The 15,514-nt window shown below is 35.6% G+C and overlaps 2 protein-coding genes across 2 annotated transcripts; both read left to right on the forward strand.

The window, feature by feature from the left end:
* Nucleotides 1–2,258: 2,258 nt before the first annotated feature.
* On the forward strand, nt 2,259–5,953 carry LOC116134741 (probable pectate lyase 5). Its single transcript, XM_031420400.1, has 5 exons — nt 2,259–2,338; nt 4,246–4,362; nt 4,488–5,228; nt 5,340–5,478; nt 5,573–5,953. The coding sequence occupies exons 1-5, from the start codon at nt 2,259–2,261 to the stop codon at nt 5,792–5,794; spliced, it is 1,299 nt and encodes a 432-aa protein (XP_031276260.1). The 3' UTR covers nt 5,795–5,953.
* A 1,313-nt stretch (nt 5,954–7,266) lies between these two features.
* LOC116134788 (probable pectate lyase 5) lies at nt 7,267–9,112 on the forward strand. The gene is made up of 4 exons (XM_031420433.1): nt 7,267–7,454; nt 7,580–8,320; nt 8,432–8,570; nt 8,665–9,112. The coding sequence occupies exons 1-4, from the start codon at nt 7,336–7,338 to the stop codon at nt 8,884–8,886; spliced, it is 1,221 nt and encodes a 406-aa protein (XP_031276293.1). The 5' UTR covers nt 7,267–7,335; the 3' UTR covers nt 8,887–9,112.
* The last annotated feature ends 6,402 nt before the right edge of the window (nt 9,113–15,514 follow it).

Below are 15,514 nucleotides of genomic sequence, written 5' to 3' on the forward strand. Positions count from 1 at the left end.
TGTATCAAATTATTTAATTTATATCATACCATAAATAATTATTGTTAACTGATAAGACAGAATTTGAACATTAATTTGATTTCACAAGTCTTCCACATGCTTGAATAAAAATGGAAGGTGGATAAAAGAAAGTCACTGCAAACCTACAGGAGAAAGTGGATGACACTGGACGTAACAAGACTCACCAGTCACCAACACAACACTTTTTTCTGCACTTTTTGAGCGTCTTAGCTGGAAGTACACGTGTTCAAAACTCCGACATAGCCAACCAGAAAAATCTAATCTATACCTATTAACATTTTAACACTTTCACATTTTTCTCATGCTCCCCTGCTTTTACTGTACACGTTACCATACCTTACCAACTCTTTTATGTCATTACGTCATGCTCAAGCTCCAATCTCCTCTTTGGAAATTTTAATCAGAGGCCTCATCTGATTCTGATCATGCCATACGTCACCGTTTGATGAAATACAAATATATGATCTTTCACACATGCATTATGCTAATAATTTGAACTTACACTTTTCAATTAATTAAATGAATAAACAAAAGTATATAGTAGTTGTAGATCATTCACGGTTGGATGTGCGATCCAATAATGTTATATAGAAGTTAATTAAATATGATCACTGGGTATCAAGATTCCCTTAGTAACGGCGAGCAAACTGAGAAGAGTCAGCTTGAAAATCCGACACTCTTGGCGTTCAAATTATAGTATGGAGAAACGTTCTCAACGACAAACTGGGCCCAAGTCCCTTGGAAAGGGGCATCAGAGAGGGTGAGAGCTTTGTCGCGCTCGAACTTTGTTGGACCACGAGACGCTGTCTACGAGTTGGTGACCTAATGATAAAAGAGCAAAATGAGATTTCATAAGCTTTTGAGTTCGAGTCCCCCTAGGCACTAATAAGGGTGACCACTATGGCTCTTATCCAATCGACAATTCCAATACTTAGGAGGATTAATTGAGGTTCTTATAAAATGACCTAGACACTCACGGTGATTAAAAAAAAAATGGCTGATTTTATTTAACTAAAATTAAGTGGATTATAATTTTGTCAAGGGATAAAGGGTGTTGGTGGAACTAGTACAAGTCCCTTAAATAAGGGTAGGGTGGGTTGGACCTCATACTGTTCATTTGGTAGAGGAACACGACCATATGTGTGATATCACCTCCTTTTGCTAAAAGTCTCTTCCTCTTGGACCTAAATCATATAAAAACCATAAGAATTTAAAACTTTAAAGTTTAATCACACTCTTTTTGTTAGAATCTTACCTTTGGACGCTTTAGGATTGAAAATCTATAAAAATCCAAACAAAATCCTATGATTTTCCTTTGAAATTTAGTGAAGAAAATTGAGATAAAATGGGAGTGAAGGGTGGCGTGAATAAGGGTTAGAATGGCTAGGGTTTAGGTCATTGCAACCTTATAACTAAATAAATATATATATTCCCATTTTACCCTTGTACTTTCTATGAAATTTCATCTATATCCTTTAGTCAATTACCAAAATACCCTTATTTTATTATCTTCACATTATTTTGCTTCCTTCACTTCCCACTTTTTCAACCAATTATGAGTGAAAATACCATTTTACCTCTAATGAAGTTTTAAGGAATTTTCTTCATATTTGTCTAAGGTAACTTCAAAGAAATTCAACTAAGGGTATTAGGGCATAAATAAAATTACGTACCTTGATGTGGATGTTACAAACCCTGTTGTGCCATGAGACACTGTCTATGAGTTGGTGACCTGATGATAAAAGAACAAAATGAGATTTTATAAGCTTCTAAGTTAGAGTCTCCTTAGGCACTAATAAGAGTGACCATTAAAGCTTTTATCCAGCTGACAATTCCAATACCTAGGAGGATTAATTGAGGTTCTCATAAAATGACCTAGACACTCAGGGTGATAAAAAAAAAAAGAAAAACAAAAAAGAAAAACAAAAGCTGATTTTGTTTAACCAAAATTAAGTGGCTTATAATTTTGTGAAGAGACAAAGGGTGTCGGTGGAACTGGTACAACTGTACAAGTCCCTTAAATAAGGGTAGGGTGGGTTGGACCTCATAGTGTTCATGGGGTAGAGGAACACGACCATACAAATATATGATGTTATATAATAATATGGTCACACATGCATTATGCTAATCATTTGAACTTACACTTTTCAATTAATTAAATGAATAAACAAAGTAGTTGTAGATTATTCACGGTTGGATGTGTGATCCCAATAATGTTATATAGAAGCTAATTAAACATGACCATTGGGTACCAAGATTCTCTTAGTAACAGTGAACGAACTGAGAAGAGCCAGCTTGAAAATCTGACGCCCTCAATGTTTGAATTGTAGTCCGGAGAAACGTTCTCAATGACAGACTCAGCCCAAGTCCATTGGAAAGGGACACTGGAGAGGGTGAGAGCTCTATCGCGCTTGAACCTTGTTGCACCACAAGACGTTGTCTACGAGTGGGTAACCTGATGATAAAAGAGCAAAATGAAATTTCATGAACTTTTGAGTTTGAGTCCCCTTAGGCACTAATAACGGTGACTATTAAAACTCTTATCCAACCGATAATTCCAATACTTAGGAAGATTAATTGAGGTTCTCATAAAATGATATAGACACTCACGAGTGATTAAAAAAAATGACTGATTTTGTTTAACCAAAATTAAGTGGATTAATTTTGTGAAGAGACAAAGGGTGTCGGTGGAACGAGTACAAGTCCCTTAAATAAGGGTAGGGTGGGTTGGACCTCATACTGTTCATGGGGTAGAGGAACGCGACCATATTTGGTGCATTTACTTAGGCTTTTATACAAACACTTAACCAACTACATCAACCATGTTTGGGTTTGATTTGGTTTTCCAACTAATAACGTTTCCTTTTAAAATATGGACCAGGCTTTCCATCGGCCCATCTTAACAAATTTTAACTATAATATGATTGAAATAATAATAATAAAAAAAATGATGTGAGCATCACTCGTTATTCATGGTAGTGAGCAAACATGAATTCAGAAGCAAACCATCACACATATACATATGCATTAGTTAGGTTTGTAATATAACAATAATACGCACTAATCTTATCATAATAATACAAAAGAATAATTAAGCTTTTATTTTTATGTTTAAGGATTTAACATGAATTCATATTATGACACATCACACATGTATATTAACAAAAGGATATTACAAATATTGAATTACCCGTTGCTCAACTACCCACACTTGTAAATATTAATGGATATAATTTTGTGATTCTTCAATTTAGCAAAGAGTATGGTACTCTTACAAAGTTTGAAGTAGCATTATCCCTTATCTGTCATATTATTTGTCTTTATTTAATTAGTTTGTGATTTTACATACTCACTCTCTCTATTACAATGTGACATGTCACTTTGTATATACATTTTATAAGTATAGTATTATTTTTTAATAAATCATGTGTCGCTAAAGTCAAAAGCCTAATATACTTAAAATGGGAAATTAAGATTATGAATACAAATGTTATAACAATATATCAATATAAAATTTTAAAACCAAAAATCATTATCTTATAAAATGAACGTGTATAGTGTTCTATAATAGCCAATACTTTATGTTTCAAAGTATGTGAAGAAACAAAGACTTGATAGAGGTGTCAAATGGGCAAGTATTTCGGGCTTGATCCATAAAAATAAGGCTCACTCAACCTTAGGCCTAATCAGTCTCAGCATGTGTTGACCATGAAAATTGATCACAAATTTAAGGCCGAAAATAAAAAAAAGTCAAAATTTCTCTACGTCACCTGCGGTAAGCATTAACATGGGAAAGTCAACAAAGGGCCTCGTAATTTCTGCCTCATTGCAAATCTAAAGTCAACAAAGGTCATCATAGTCAAGAGCAAGTGTAGACAAATATTTCCACTTCCGAGAATTTTGCAAATTCCCCGTTCATTTCTGCATTTATCCAATTTTGTTCATAAGGTAAATTAATTAAAATTAAAATTAATGACTTAATTCATGTTTCCGCTAATGTATAGATGAGTTAATTAATTAAATAAATTGTCCAAAGTAATATATATTTATGGTCCTAACCATACTTGTTCTGACTTATTAAACAAAATTCGCGAGTTAAAGTGAGCATGAACAAATAATATATTTAAATAATTAATGAAATTAAAGTGAAAACCAGAAGTAATTAGCTGACTTATTAAACTGACATTCTAATCACACGATCAGATAGGGTTAGCTATAATGAAGAGANATCCCTTCTGTTTCTCTCTGTTTCTTCCTCTTCTGTCTCCTCTTCCTGTCCCCAGCTCTCATTTCCTCCTCCCCTGTTCAAGACCCGGAATCCGTTGTACAAGAAGTACACAGGTATATTTATATTGTAACACCATGGCTCCACCACTACTAATTCTTTAACAACCCCATTTCCATTTATGGTAGTTTATATTATATAAATTTTCTAATAATGTGTTTCATTTTTTGGGGGTATACAGGAAACTCAATGCGTCCAGGAGGAACTTGGGTTATTTGTCTTGTGGAACTGGAAATCCTATTGACGATTGCTGGAGGTGCGACCCCAACTGGGAGAAGAACCGGCAGAGACTAGCTGATTGCGCAATTGGTTTCGGCAAGAATGCCGTTGGTGGCAGAGACGGTAAAATTTATGTAGTCACTGATCCTAGCGACCAAGACCCAGTCAACCCGAAGCCAGGGACCCTGAGGCATGCTGTTATTCAAGATGAACCGTTGTGGATCATTTTTGCTCGCGATATGACCATTCAATTGAAGGAAGAACTGATTATGAACTCTTTCAAGACAATTGACGGTCGAGGTGCCAGTGTTCATATAGCCGGTGGTCCATGCATTACTATACAGTTCGTTACTAATATTATAATTCATGGTTTACATATTCATGACTGTAAACAAGGAGGAAATGCCATGGTGAGGGACTCCCCAAAGCACTACGGATGGAGAACAGTGTCAGACGGTGATGGAGTGTCCATATTCGGTGGAACCCACATCTGGGTTGATCATTGTTCTCTATCAAATTGTCAAGATGGACTCGTTGATGCCATTCACGGGTCAAGTGCCATCACCATTTCGAACAATTACATGACCCACCATGATAAGGTCATGTTGCTGGGCCACAGTGATTCCTACACTCAAGACAAGAACATGCAAGTCACTATAGCCTTTAACCACTTTGGAGAAGGCCTTGTCCAAAGAATGCCAAGGTAATTATCATCATCATCAATTTAACGAAAAGAAGAAAAAAGTGTATAATTATAGTCTCTAGATATTGTGATCTCTCCCCACTAATATATTGTCTGTTTTCGAATTTTCAGATGTAGACATGGATATTTCCATGTGGTAAACAATGACTATACTCATTGGGAAATGTATGCCATTGGAGGAAGTGCTGGACCAACCATTAATAGTCAAGGAAACAGATTTGTTGCACCTGATGACAGATTCAGTAAAGAAGTATGGACCTAAATTCCATCACTCAACCTCTCTGTTCTAACCATTCTCTAATTCTGTTCAAGATTTAACACATTTTGCTTATAATTTCATGCAGGTTACAAAGTATGAAGATGCACCACAAAGTGAATGGAAGAATTGGAACTGGAGATCCGAGGGTGACCTGATGGTAAATGGTGCATTTTTTACGCCATCAGGTGCAGGCGCCTCGTCCAGCTACGCTAAAGCTTCGAGCTTAGGCGCAAAGCCGTCTTCGCTTGTCGGTTCCATAACTGGCGCTTCTGGTGCGCTTAATTGCAGGAGGGGATCGCGTTGCTAGATGATTCTGGCCGCCCGCCACATTTGAACAACATTAATTTCTTGGAGTGATTTGATGTGTTGTTGGACTACTATTAATTAGGTACTTAGAAAAGGAGTAGAAGACAAACGAGGAAATTGAAGAAAAAGCATATCCAATAGTATTTACTTGGCTTTTTCTTCCCTCTCCAGGTGTAAATTTTTGATAAGAAGAGCACATACAATAAACAAAACAAAGCTAAGAAAATATTTGGGCCTACATTGTTTGATTTAGTGGGCAAAAGCATGTGCGTCTGTCACACAAATTTCTTCTCTATTTTTTTCTTTTTTAATCACCGGAATCTTTCGCGGTTTAGAATTGTCGGTCTAAATTATTTGGTTCAGTTTGCATATTATAACTAATCTTTCGAGACTTTAAAACTATCGATCAGGTAAGTCTCAATGACTATTCCTACTAATGTTTGAAGAGATTCAAACTTAAAAACTCATAAAATCTTCTTTTGCTCTTTTATCAAGACTAATAGAGATTACTCATCTTTATTTTAATTTCCATTAATAATACTAAAAAAAAAAAAAAAAAAAGAGAAAATTCATCCTTGAATAGACAGTGAATCTTGTGCGTGGCGTGTAGCAAATGCTGCATGATCAATTTGCTACAAATGTTCCATGTTTATCATTCCATTTTGGTGTATATTATAATAGCTTACGAATTAAAAAATGGGTTTTATCAATTTGCAAACATTTTTTTTTTAAAAACTAATCAGAAAAATACACACAAAAAATGATAAATTTATTAAAAGAATGTTCTATTTTTTGTGTGTTATAAAACTTGTGTCCTTTCTGATTAGATTAAATTGAAAAAACCCCAATTAAGAAAACAAAAACAAATTAAGTGTTTTAATCGTGGCTTAATTAGAATGGAGCAACCAATTAAAGCTGCTGCATCATCACGATGGTTTCACAGAAGGCAATATTGTTCGTGTTTATCATTATAATAGCTTAACAAGCTCCATTTAAAATTTACAAAGAAGCAAAATCAATATAGGCGTTTTCGATTTGGTATGCATGAGCATGACATGAATCAAAGAATTCCTGGCGTGGATCAGAAGATTAACATAATTAATTACAAACACTAATCATTAATTATCTTAGAAACTTAATTACTGTAATTTTGATGTTATATTCGTTTTTCGTTTCTTTTGAGGTAAAAAGGTCGGTATGTTGGAGGTTCTAACTAATATCCATCAGACAGCTAAGTCTGCCTTAGAAAAAAGAGCAGAGGAGGAGGATGATGGCGGTATTTTTTCATGTAGTAAAATTTTGACTTCAAATGCTTTGCTTAACGACCAAAACTACCTAACTGGTGGAATCCCGTAAAACCTGAAATCACGAAGCACAGAGGACCCACATGTTTAGTTTAATCACGCCCTTTACTCCGGCTTTAACATCTTTATATATACCCCTCTAATTTCTTCCCACACTCACCACTCTCTCGTCTTCCTCATTACTCTTTACTCTTTACTCTCACTAAGTACTGTCTAGTGAAGAAGAGGGAAATTGAAAATGTCTATCCCTTCTGTTTCTCTCTGTTTCTTCCTCTTCTGTCTCCTCTTCCTGTCCCCAGCTCTCATTTCCTCCTCCCCTGTTCAAGACCCGGAATCCGTTGTACAAGAAGTACACAGGTATATTTATATTGTAACACCATGGCTCCACCACTACTAATTCTTTAACAACCCCATTTCCATTTATGGTAGTTTATATTATATAAATTTTCTAATAATGTGTTTCATTTTTTGGGGGTATACAGGAAACTCAATGCGTCCAGGAGGAACTTGGGTTATTTGTCTTGTGGAACTGGAAATCCTATTGACGATTGCTGGAGGTGCGACCCCAACTGGGAGAAGAACCGGCAGAGACTAGCTGATTGCGCAATTGGTTTCGGCAAGAATGCCGTTGGTGGCAGAGACGGTAAAATTTATGTAGTCACTGATCCTAGCGACCAAGACCCAGTCAACCCGAAGCCAGGGACCCTGAGGCATGCTGTTATTCAAGATGAACCGTTGTGGATCATTTTTGCTCGCGATATGACCATTCAATTGAAGGAAGAACTGATTATGAACTCTTTCAAGACAATTGACGGTCGAGGTGCCAGTGTTCATATAGCCGGTGGTCCATGCATTACTATACAGTTCGTTACTAATATTATAATTCATGGTTTACATATTCATGACTGTAAACAAGGAGGAAATGCCATGGTGAGGGACTCCCCAAAGCACTACGGATGGAGAACAGTGTCAGACGGTGATGGAGTGTCCATATTCGGTGGAACCCACATCTGGGTTGATCATTGTTCTCTATCAAATTGTCAAGATGGACTCGTTGATGCCATTCACGGGTCAAGTGCCATCACCATTTCGAACAATTACATGACCCACCATGATAAGGTCATGTTGCTGGGCCACAGTGATTCCTACACTCAAGACAAGAACATGCAAGTCACTATAGCCTTTAACCACTTTGGAGAAGGCCTTGTCCAAAGAATGCCAAGGTAATTATCATCATCATCAATTTAACGAAAAGAAGAAAAAAGTGTATAATTATAGTCTCTAGATATTGTGATCTCTCCCCACTAATATATTGTCTGTTTTCGAATTTTCAGATGTAGACATGGATATTTCCATGTGGTAAACAATGACTATACTCATTGGGAAATGTATGCCATTGGAGGAAGTGCTGGACCAACCATTAATAGTCAAGGAAACAGATTTGTTGCACCTGATGACAGATTCAGTAAAGAAGTATGGACCTAAATTCCATCACTCAACCCCCCTGTTCTAACCATTCTCTAATTGTGTTCAAGATTTAACACATTTTGCTTATAATTTCATGCAGGTTACAAAGTATGAAGATGCACCACAAAGTGAATGGAAGAATTGGAACTGGAGATCCGAGGGTGACCTGATGGTAAATGGTGCCTTTTTTACGCCATCAGGTGCAGGCGCCTCGTCCAGCTACGCTAGAGCTTCGAGCTTAGGCGCAAAGCCATCTTCGCTTGTCGGTTCCATAACTGGCGCTTCTGGTGCGCTTAATTGCAGGAGGGGATCACGTTGCTAGATGATTCTGGCCGCGCGCCACATTTGAACAACATTAATTTCTTGGAGTGATTTGATGTGGTTGTTGGACTATATTAATTAGGTACTTAGAAAAGGAGTAGAAGACAAACGAGGAAATTGAAGAAAAAGCATATCCAATAGTATTTACTTGGCTTTTTCTTCCCTCTATTTTTTTTTTCTGTTTACTTTTGTTTTCTACCCTTTGTCTTTTTTTGATTTTTTCCTTTCTTTTTTTCAACTCTGATGATACACCCTCGACCTGTAACCTTAGAAACCATCGATGATTCTTTAAGAATCTTGATGGGCTGAGAGAAAACAAGTGCAGAAGTGTTGATTATACTAAATATTCTTATTTATATCGAACTCCTGTTTGTGTCTTTTCTTCTGTCAAAAATACACACATGAATGACATACACACTCGTGCATAAGCCATAAATGCAGTAAAATATTAGAAACCAAAAGACAACAAAAGCAAATGGGAAATTGCAAGTGAAGACATAAGAAAGGATAACTAATTTGAATTATTTAATTGATTAGAAACTTGAATTTTACAGATGGGGTTCTCCTGTTGGCTACCGAGAAATTAGCTTCGATGAATCATCATCGATTGGTCAATGTTGAATACTTTTAAAATATGGATTCCCATACAGCAATGTCCACCACCCACATACTCCACGCAATACTCTTTTCCTAGAGAACATAAATGCCTTCACATTCTGCAGACTACGTTTGACCAAAAATTACAGAAACCGTTGCTCTTTCACCAATGCATTAAAATTGAAGTGATTTTATTAGATCAGTATTGCGGGATGGGTCCACAAGAGATTTTCCATAGATTAGAAAAATAGTTATTGGGGAAGAAAAGGAGAACCACATGGACGCTTTTGATAGAGTGGTTTTATGACCAAACTGAAATTGGTTTACAACTACATCTTTGACAAAAGTTCTAACATTTCAACATATTTATCATATGGCGGCGGTCGCACATGCAGGTTCCGAAGTGGGATATGTGGACAGTTGCCTCTTTGTGGTTGGGTTTACGTGGCAGGTTGTTGTTGATCGTTGTTTGATACGACTTCTCTCCAACTAGTTGGCCAGATGTTGACATGGTTTAGGGTTGTCTCTTGAACAGCTATCTCCCTTTAATGGTTGGTCAGCTATGCCTATCATTTATCCCACATGACTAGTTAACAAAATGAGCAGTGTGAAGACTTTGAGACGGATCAAATTTGCTTCACGGGGGACGAATCTCTGGAGAAGATAATATACTAGTTATGGTATTAGGATAAACATTTACAAATCCCATCCATTCATATGTATTTGTATCACTCTTGGAAACTACGGAGTGGCAGACATGGAAAGTGACCTAAATATAGAATGCCACAGCTTTACTGAAGCCTGACCACATAAAGTCCAAATTCATCATTTATGGTTCAAATCAACAATTCTAAGTCTGCTTGCCTTGAGTAGAGGCAAGGGGACTCTGACTCTTCTGGAATTCTTATAAATTCAATTGGATTGAACCAATCACCAATATTATTTTTTGAAGTTCAACGATATATGAAGCTTTTAAAACTGGCAAGGCCTAGCAGGCAGTCGCAGGGAACTGCTAACATGGTCTACGCAGGATTGCCGGGAGGATAGGTCTGCCACTCTGCCCAAATTAGTCTGGTCAAAGTTTCTGATAATCAATGAGATGAGACCCATACACACATATATTATATATATAATATATATATATTATATAAATATATATATATATGTATGGAACGATTGTCTTTTTCGTGCTCAGTAGCAGCCGCTCTAGAAAAAATGGTGATAGTTGCGAAATTCTGGAATATGATACTTCCTACATAAATTTTCAAATCTATTGACAAAACGGTTTGAGAAATTTAGTACAGCGATAATGACTGTTTTTGGTTGTAATAACCTGCTTGAAAAAATGGTGGAGGTGAAATTTTAGTGTACAGATACAAGTCATTTTCTTCAGGTAGAACAAAAGAGCACAAATTATTCCAGGTTATTTCCATCTCCATACACACTCCATTGGTGCACATTAAAATAAGTGGAAACGGCTTGTGAAAAATCAATCTGGATGACAGCCCAACATGCAATTTGGGTTTTCCCCACTGTGTTGTACTACATTATTTGCTATAATGAGTTGAGAACAGGGGAAATTAATTTGTCTCTAAGGTTTTATGACATTAGAGATAATTGCCTGTGCAGACCAAAGCTCTTATTTTTATCTTTTTCCACATATAACTTATGAAATTTTTAACTACAGTGCTTAAAATTCAATAATAAAATAAAATAAATTAAGAAAATATTAATATAATAGATTAAAAAAAAAAAAACCAGCAACCCCTTCCCCACTCCTGCACTTGTAAGTGTGCTACATCATTAAGTTATTCGTTTAGAAGGACAAAAAAGCCCTTACATCATTTAACAAATAGAATAGAATGTAACAGGGATTGAAGTGACTTTTCCTGATATACAGTACCTAATTATATTTTGTCAAACTTCAAGGATGAAAATGTTATTAACTCTGTGTTAACGATCTCCAGTAATATACATCATGAACTTGCTTAAAAGTTGGGATTAATTCTGACCCACGAGTTAGAATTAATATTAATATTGTTATGCCCGATAAGTTAGGGCTGATGTAGACTCTCGTCAGCCAGAGCCAATCAAAATTCATGAAGATTTTGTGTCGTTCAGACGCTGCCACGTCGCATAGTGATGGAAGAGGTATGGTTCTTATCAATGTAACAGGTGAATGTCAGACTTGCGAGTGGTTAGGAATTATCCACCTGTCCAAGCCCTACGCAATTTGAGGATATTTCTCGTGCAGATAACCAATGAGATGCAAAGAAGAATTTTCACGACACTTACCCACTTGCAGACTTGTAATCATTACCTTGAACTCTCTCATTATAAATAGAGGACACCCCTCTTATTTACGGGATTGGTTGATCTTAGTCTAAAACAGCTTACACACTTTCTCTCTCTCTCTCTGTATTTCCTCTAGATTGTAACTCAACTCGTCACACGCGACCTGATTTTACCCATCTATTAATTCAATAGCAGTGGACGTAGGTTTTGCTTTTGAGCATCCGAACCACTTTAAATATCGATTCCCATTCATTGTCTCATTTCATGTTTCCTTATCAAATGTGATTTCTAAGTCCGCTTAGTACTTTGCACGTGTAAGTCGTCGGTGTCAAAATCAAGTATCAATAAATATAAACTATAAAATCATGTGTTTTATGTCTACCTTGTTAAATTAAATTGACTGCATCTGATTTTGTATAAGAATAAACCCTTCATACAAATTGAAAATCGACCTATAATATGCTCATAAATATATAAAAAATTTAATAATTATAAATGAAAAACATGTTAATAAAAAAGTAGTATAGACCCAAGCCCAACTTCATTACCGATTATGGGGCAACTTCACCTTGTAGAGCCTCCCATGCATCGCGCTTTGCACAAGCACTCACAAAAACATGGCCTTATCTGTTAGAAAATGTCGTAATCTGGGTTAACATTAATTGTGATTTGGTTTGATAAAATTGGTAAATGCATAGTCCAATGATATATTTGATGGATGATATATTTGATGGATTTATGTGATCATTCTAAAATTTATCTAATACACTTCATTTTAAATAATTTGATTTGACGACAAGTATGAGATTGGACCTGTAATGGGCTTTAGAGTTTATTGGACATTTAATCGGAGGACCTAATAAATTGATACAAATTGGTTAGGTTTATTTACTAAAATGTGATTGTATGCTAAATCTCATTTGGAAGTTGTTATTCTGGTACGTTGAACCCCATTTGGAAGTCGTTATTCTGGAACGTTTCTGGAAAGGAAGACCGGCCACTACTTACAAGGAATTCAAGGAATGCAGAAGCCATGATAGAATCAAGTTTTTTTAATTCTTTATCTTTAAATTCAGTATTCTATAATCATGAGATTGATTGTTAGAATTGTGTTTGAATTCCTCCACTATCATGTCCCTCCGATTTGACTACGGCCCCGAGTATCATCATTATCAGCGACTGAGGAATGCTTTACGAAGAATGACATTATTTTTGCCAACTGCCCAGAGTTTCTCCCAGGCAAGCATATTGGCTATAATTCACTACTCTCTTGAATGCCCTCTATGGCGATCACTATGGCGCAACCTCTGTCGCATAGTTGCCATTGAATGAAACAAGCACATATTCGCCTCCTTCAATCAAGTGTACAAAGATTTGAGTAGCTTCAGTTTCTCATTATATAACGACAAATAAATACTAAGAGAAGCACAACTTTTCTATTCCGATGAACTGAATTAAGTTTTAACTCCAACAAAGGAAAACCTTAAATAAAACTAGAGATAAAGTAAGCAATTAAAGAGCTCTTAATTTTTTTTTTTTTTTTTTTGTATGTGTGTAGATAATGCGAAAAACACATGTTTATACTGCTCAAGGTGGGACCAATATTGAATTCCATCATCATTTTCCACATTTTCACTTTCCAATTTTAAAACCTCCTCCATTAAGACTTTGATTTTACTCTACAATATTTTATAAGCTAACCCACATGCACATCTCCTTGAGAACTTCTCACTGTTTGCAAGCATTCCGCGACGGGGCAGAGGCCGAGCGAGAGCTTGACTACTTCACGGACGCAACAGTATGAATACTATGATTGACCATCTGCTTACAGTATTACACTGATCAAATCATCAAAGGGCTTATAGTGGTTAGTCAAATTAAATGAACCGTGTAAGAATAGTTCAACAATTTGTGAAGAGATGATATAAATATCTTACTAGTTACTGCGCAAGCTTTAATGTAATAAGGATGAGAAGGGTGGCAGGAAAGACAGCATTATGGTGAAGATAGCCAAGCAATTTCAAGAGCTTATAGAAGAGGTATTTGAATGTGATTTCTTGTCAATTTTGAAGTGGTTTGATTATCAAGAATATCTTAAGAAAAGCTATAAGACGAAGCAAAAAGATAGATGTATAATGTATTATTGCAACGTTTGATTGATGAATGAAGATGGTTACAATCATAGATGTAAAATTATAAACATAACTTGATGAAAAACAGTATCTGGGTTCCAGTACACCTGACAATGCTGTTGAGTTTTGAAAATGTTGGGCCTATTTGGGCTTCATTCTTATTTTACGTGACTATATGTCAAGTGGTAGAGTATGCAACTTTTGACCAGTAAAAGTTGGAAAAAATGTTAATCATAAAAGTAGTAGAATAATTAAGAAGCATGAAGTCTGTAAATGAAAATCGTAACACATTGCTTAATTACTTTATGGTCTATTTAAAAAATTTATTTTAACACTAAAATAACTACTAACAATTACATAGCTGACCAAATATAAACAATAAAATCATGTGATTCATGTGCAGCTTATTAAATTAAATTATTTTTAATAAGAAATATGCTATTTCCATGAATGAAAACACCATTCACACAGTCACTATGTTGTCACTGTTCCAGTTGGATTAATCTGATTATCAATTTGCTATTTATTTATTTCTATAAAGAAATCTCCCCGAATCAACTCTCCAATTAACAACATTAAACCCTGATTATTAAACAATAATATCTCGTTTTAAGAATTTTAATCTGGCAGCGCAGCGCACCACCGTGGACCCTGGTGACGTTCCTCCAATTGGATGGGATTGTCCAGGTGGATGGATTAGAACGAGTTACACATCAGACTGAGTTTGGGCTATTCGAATCACCAAAGGCCGTTTATTATAACTCGGCCTTAACCCTGGCTCATAAACAAACTTGCTTTATCCTTTCCACATCAGCTTCTAAAATATCATCCACCGATTTTTATATAACTTCAACTCAAATTTCATCTCACTTCTAAAATATAGAAAATTATTTACTAATTACTGATTCTCGCATATTCTCCTCACGCGCCTATCAGATTCTTGTTGTTCACAGCCTTCTGTAACATGTCACCGAAAGCTTGGGAAGTTTTTGGGTAAAGATTAGATGCTACGCAAGAAACAATTAAATAAATCTTAATTTTTTCTTCCTTTTAATAATAATTAATATATGAATAAAAATTGATCAAATCATCAAAATTTCTTTGACTACATATTAAGAATACAAACAATAGATACACATTATCCCAACCAAAAAAAAAAAAAAATTCACATTTATTTTCATTTTTGGTAATCTTATTACAGTATATATATAAAACATATGATAAAATATTGACATATTGTTATTAAAAATGATCACAAATTCTACATTAACTATAATGATACTATATGTTTTTCTTGAGGTAACACATGCCAAATCACAAGTTTAATCCTTTGATCTCTACTCGGCTTTGGCATTCTGATTGTAGGCCTTTATTGGAGCGGATTTTGTCCTAGATTAGGTTATGGACTTGGGCATCTTTGACCTATGCAAGCTAGCTTCAGTTGATCAAGTCGGTGCTTTTCTCCATACAGGTTTACTGGTCTTCATGTTTCTTCTTTTGATAGCTACTGTTAGACGGATTGAGAGTATTTTGACATCTTTTCTTTGGAAGGGTATTTGTATGTTCCCTTTGTGTGCTCATGTTGCATGGCCTTGTGTTTGCTAT

This window comes from Pistacia vera, unplaced genomic scaffold (genome assembly GCF_008641045.1).
Source record: "Pistacia vera cultivar Batoury unplaced genomic scaffold, PisVer_v2 Contig291, whole genome shotgun sequence".
Lineage (NCBI taxonomy): Eukaryota > Viridiplantae > Streptophyta > Magnoliopsida > Sapindales > Anacardiaceae > Pistacia > Pistacia vera.

Excerpts from the sequence above, each read along its gene's own strand:
- LOC116134788 (XM_031420433.1), top strand. The coding sequence starts at position 7,336 with ATGTCTATCCCTTCTGTTTCTCTCTGTTTCTTCCTCTTCTGTCTCCTC. Across the intron at positions 7,455-7,579 it reads GTTGTACAAGAAGTACACAG|GAAACTCAATGCGTCCAGGA; the intron begins GTATATTTATAT and ends GGGGGTATACAG. Across the intron at positions 8,321-8,431 it reads CTTGTCCAAAGAATGCCAAG|ATGTAGACATGGATATTTCC; the intron begins GTAATTATCATC and ends TCGAATTTTCAG.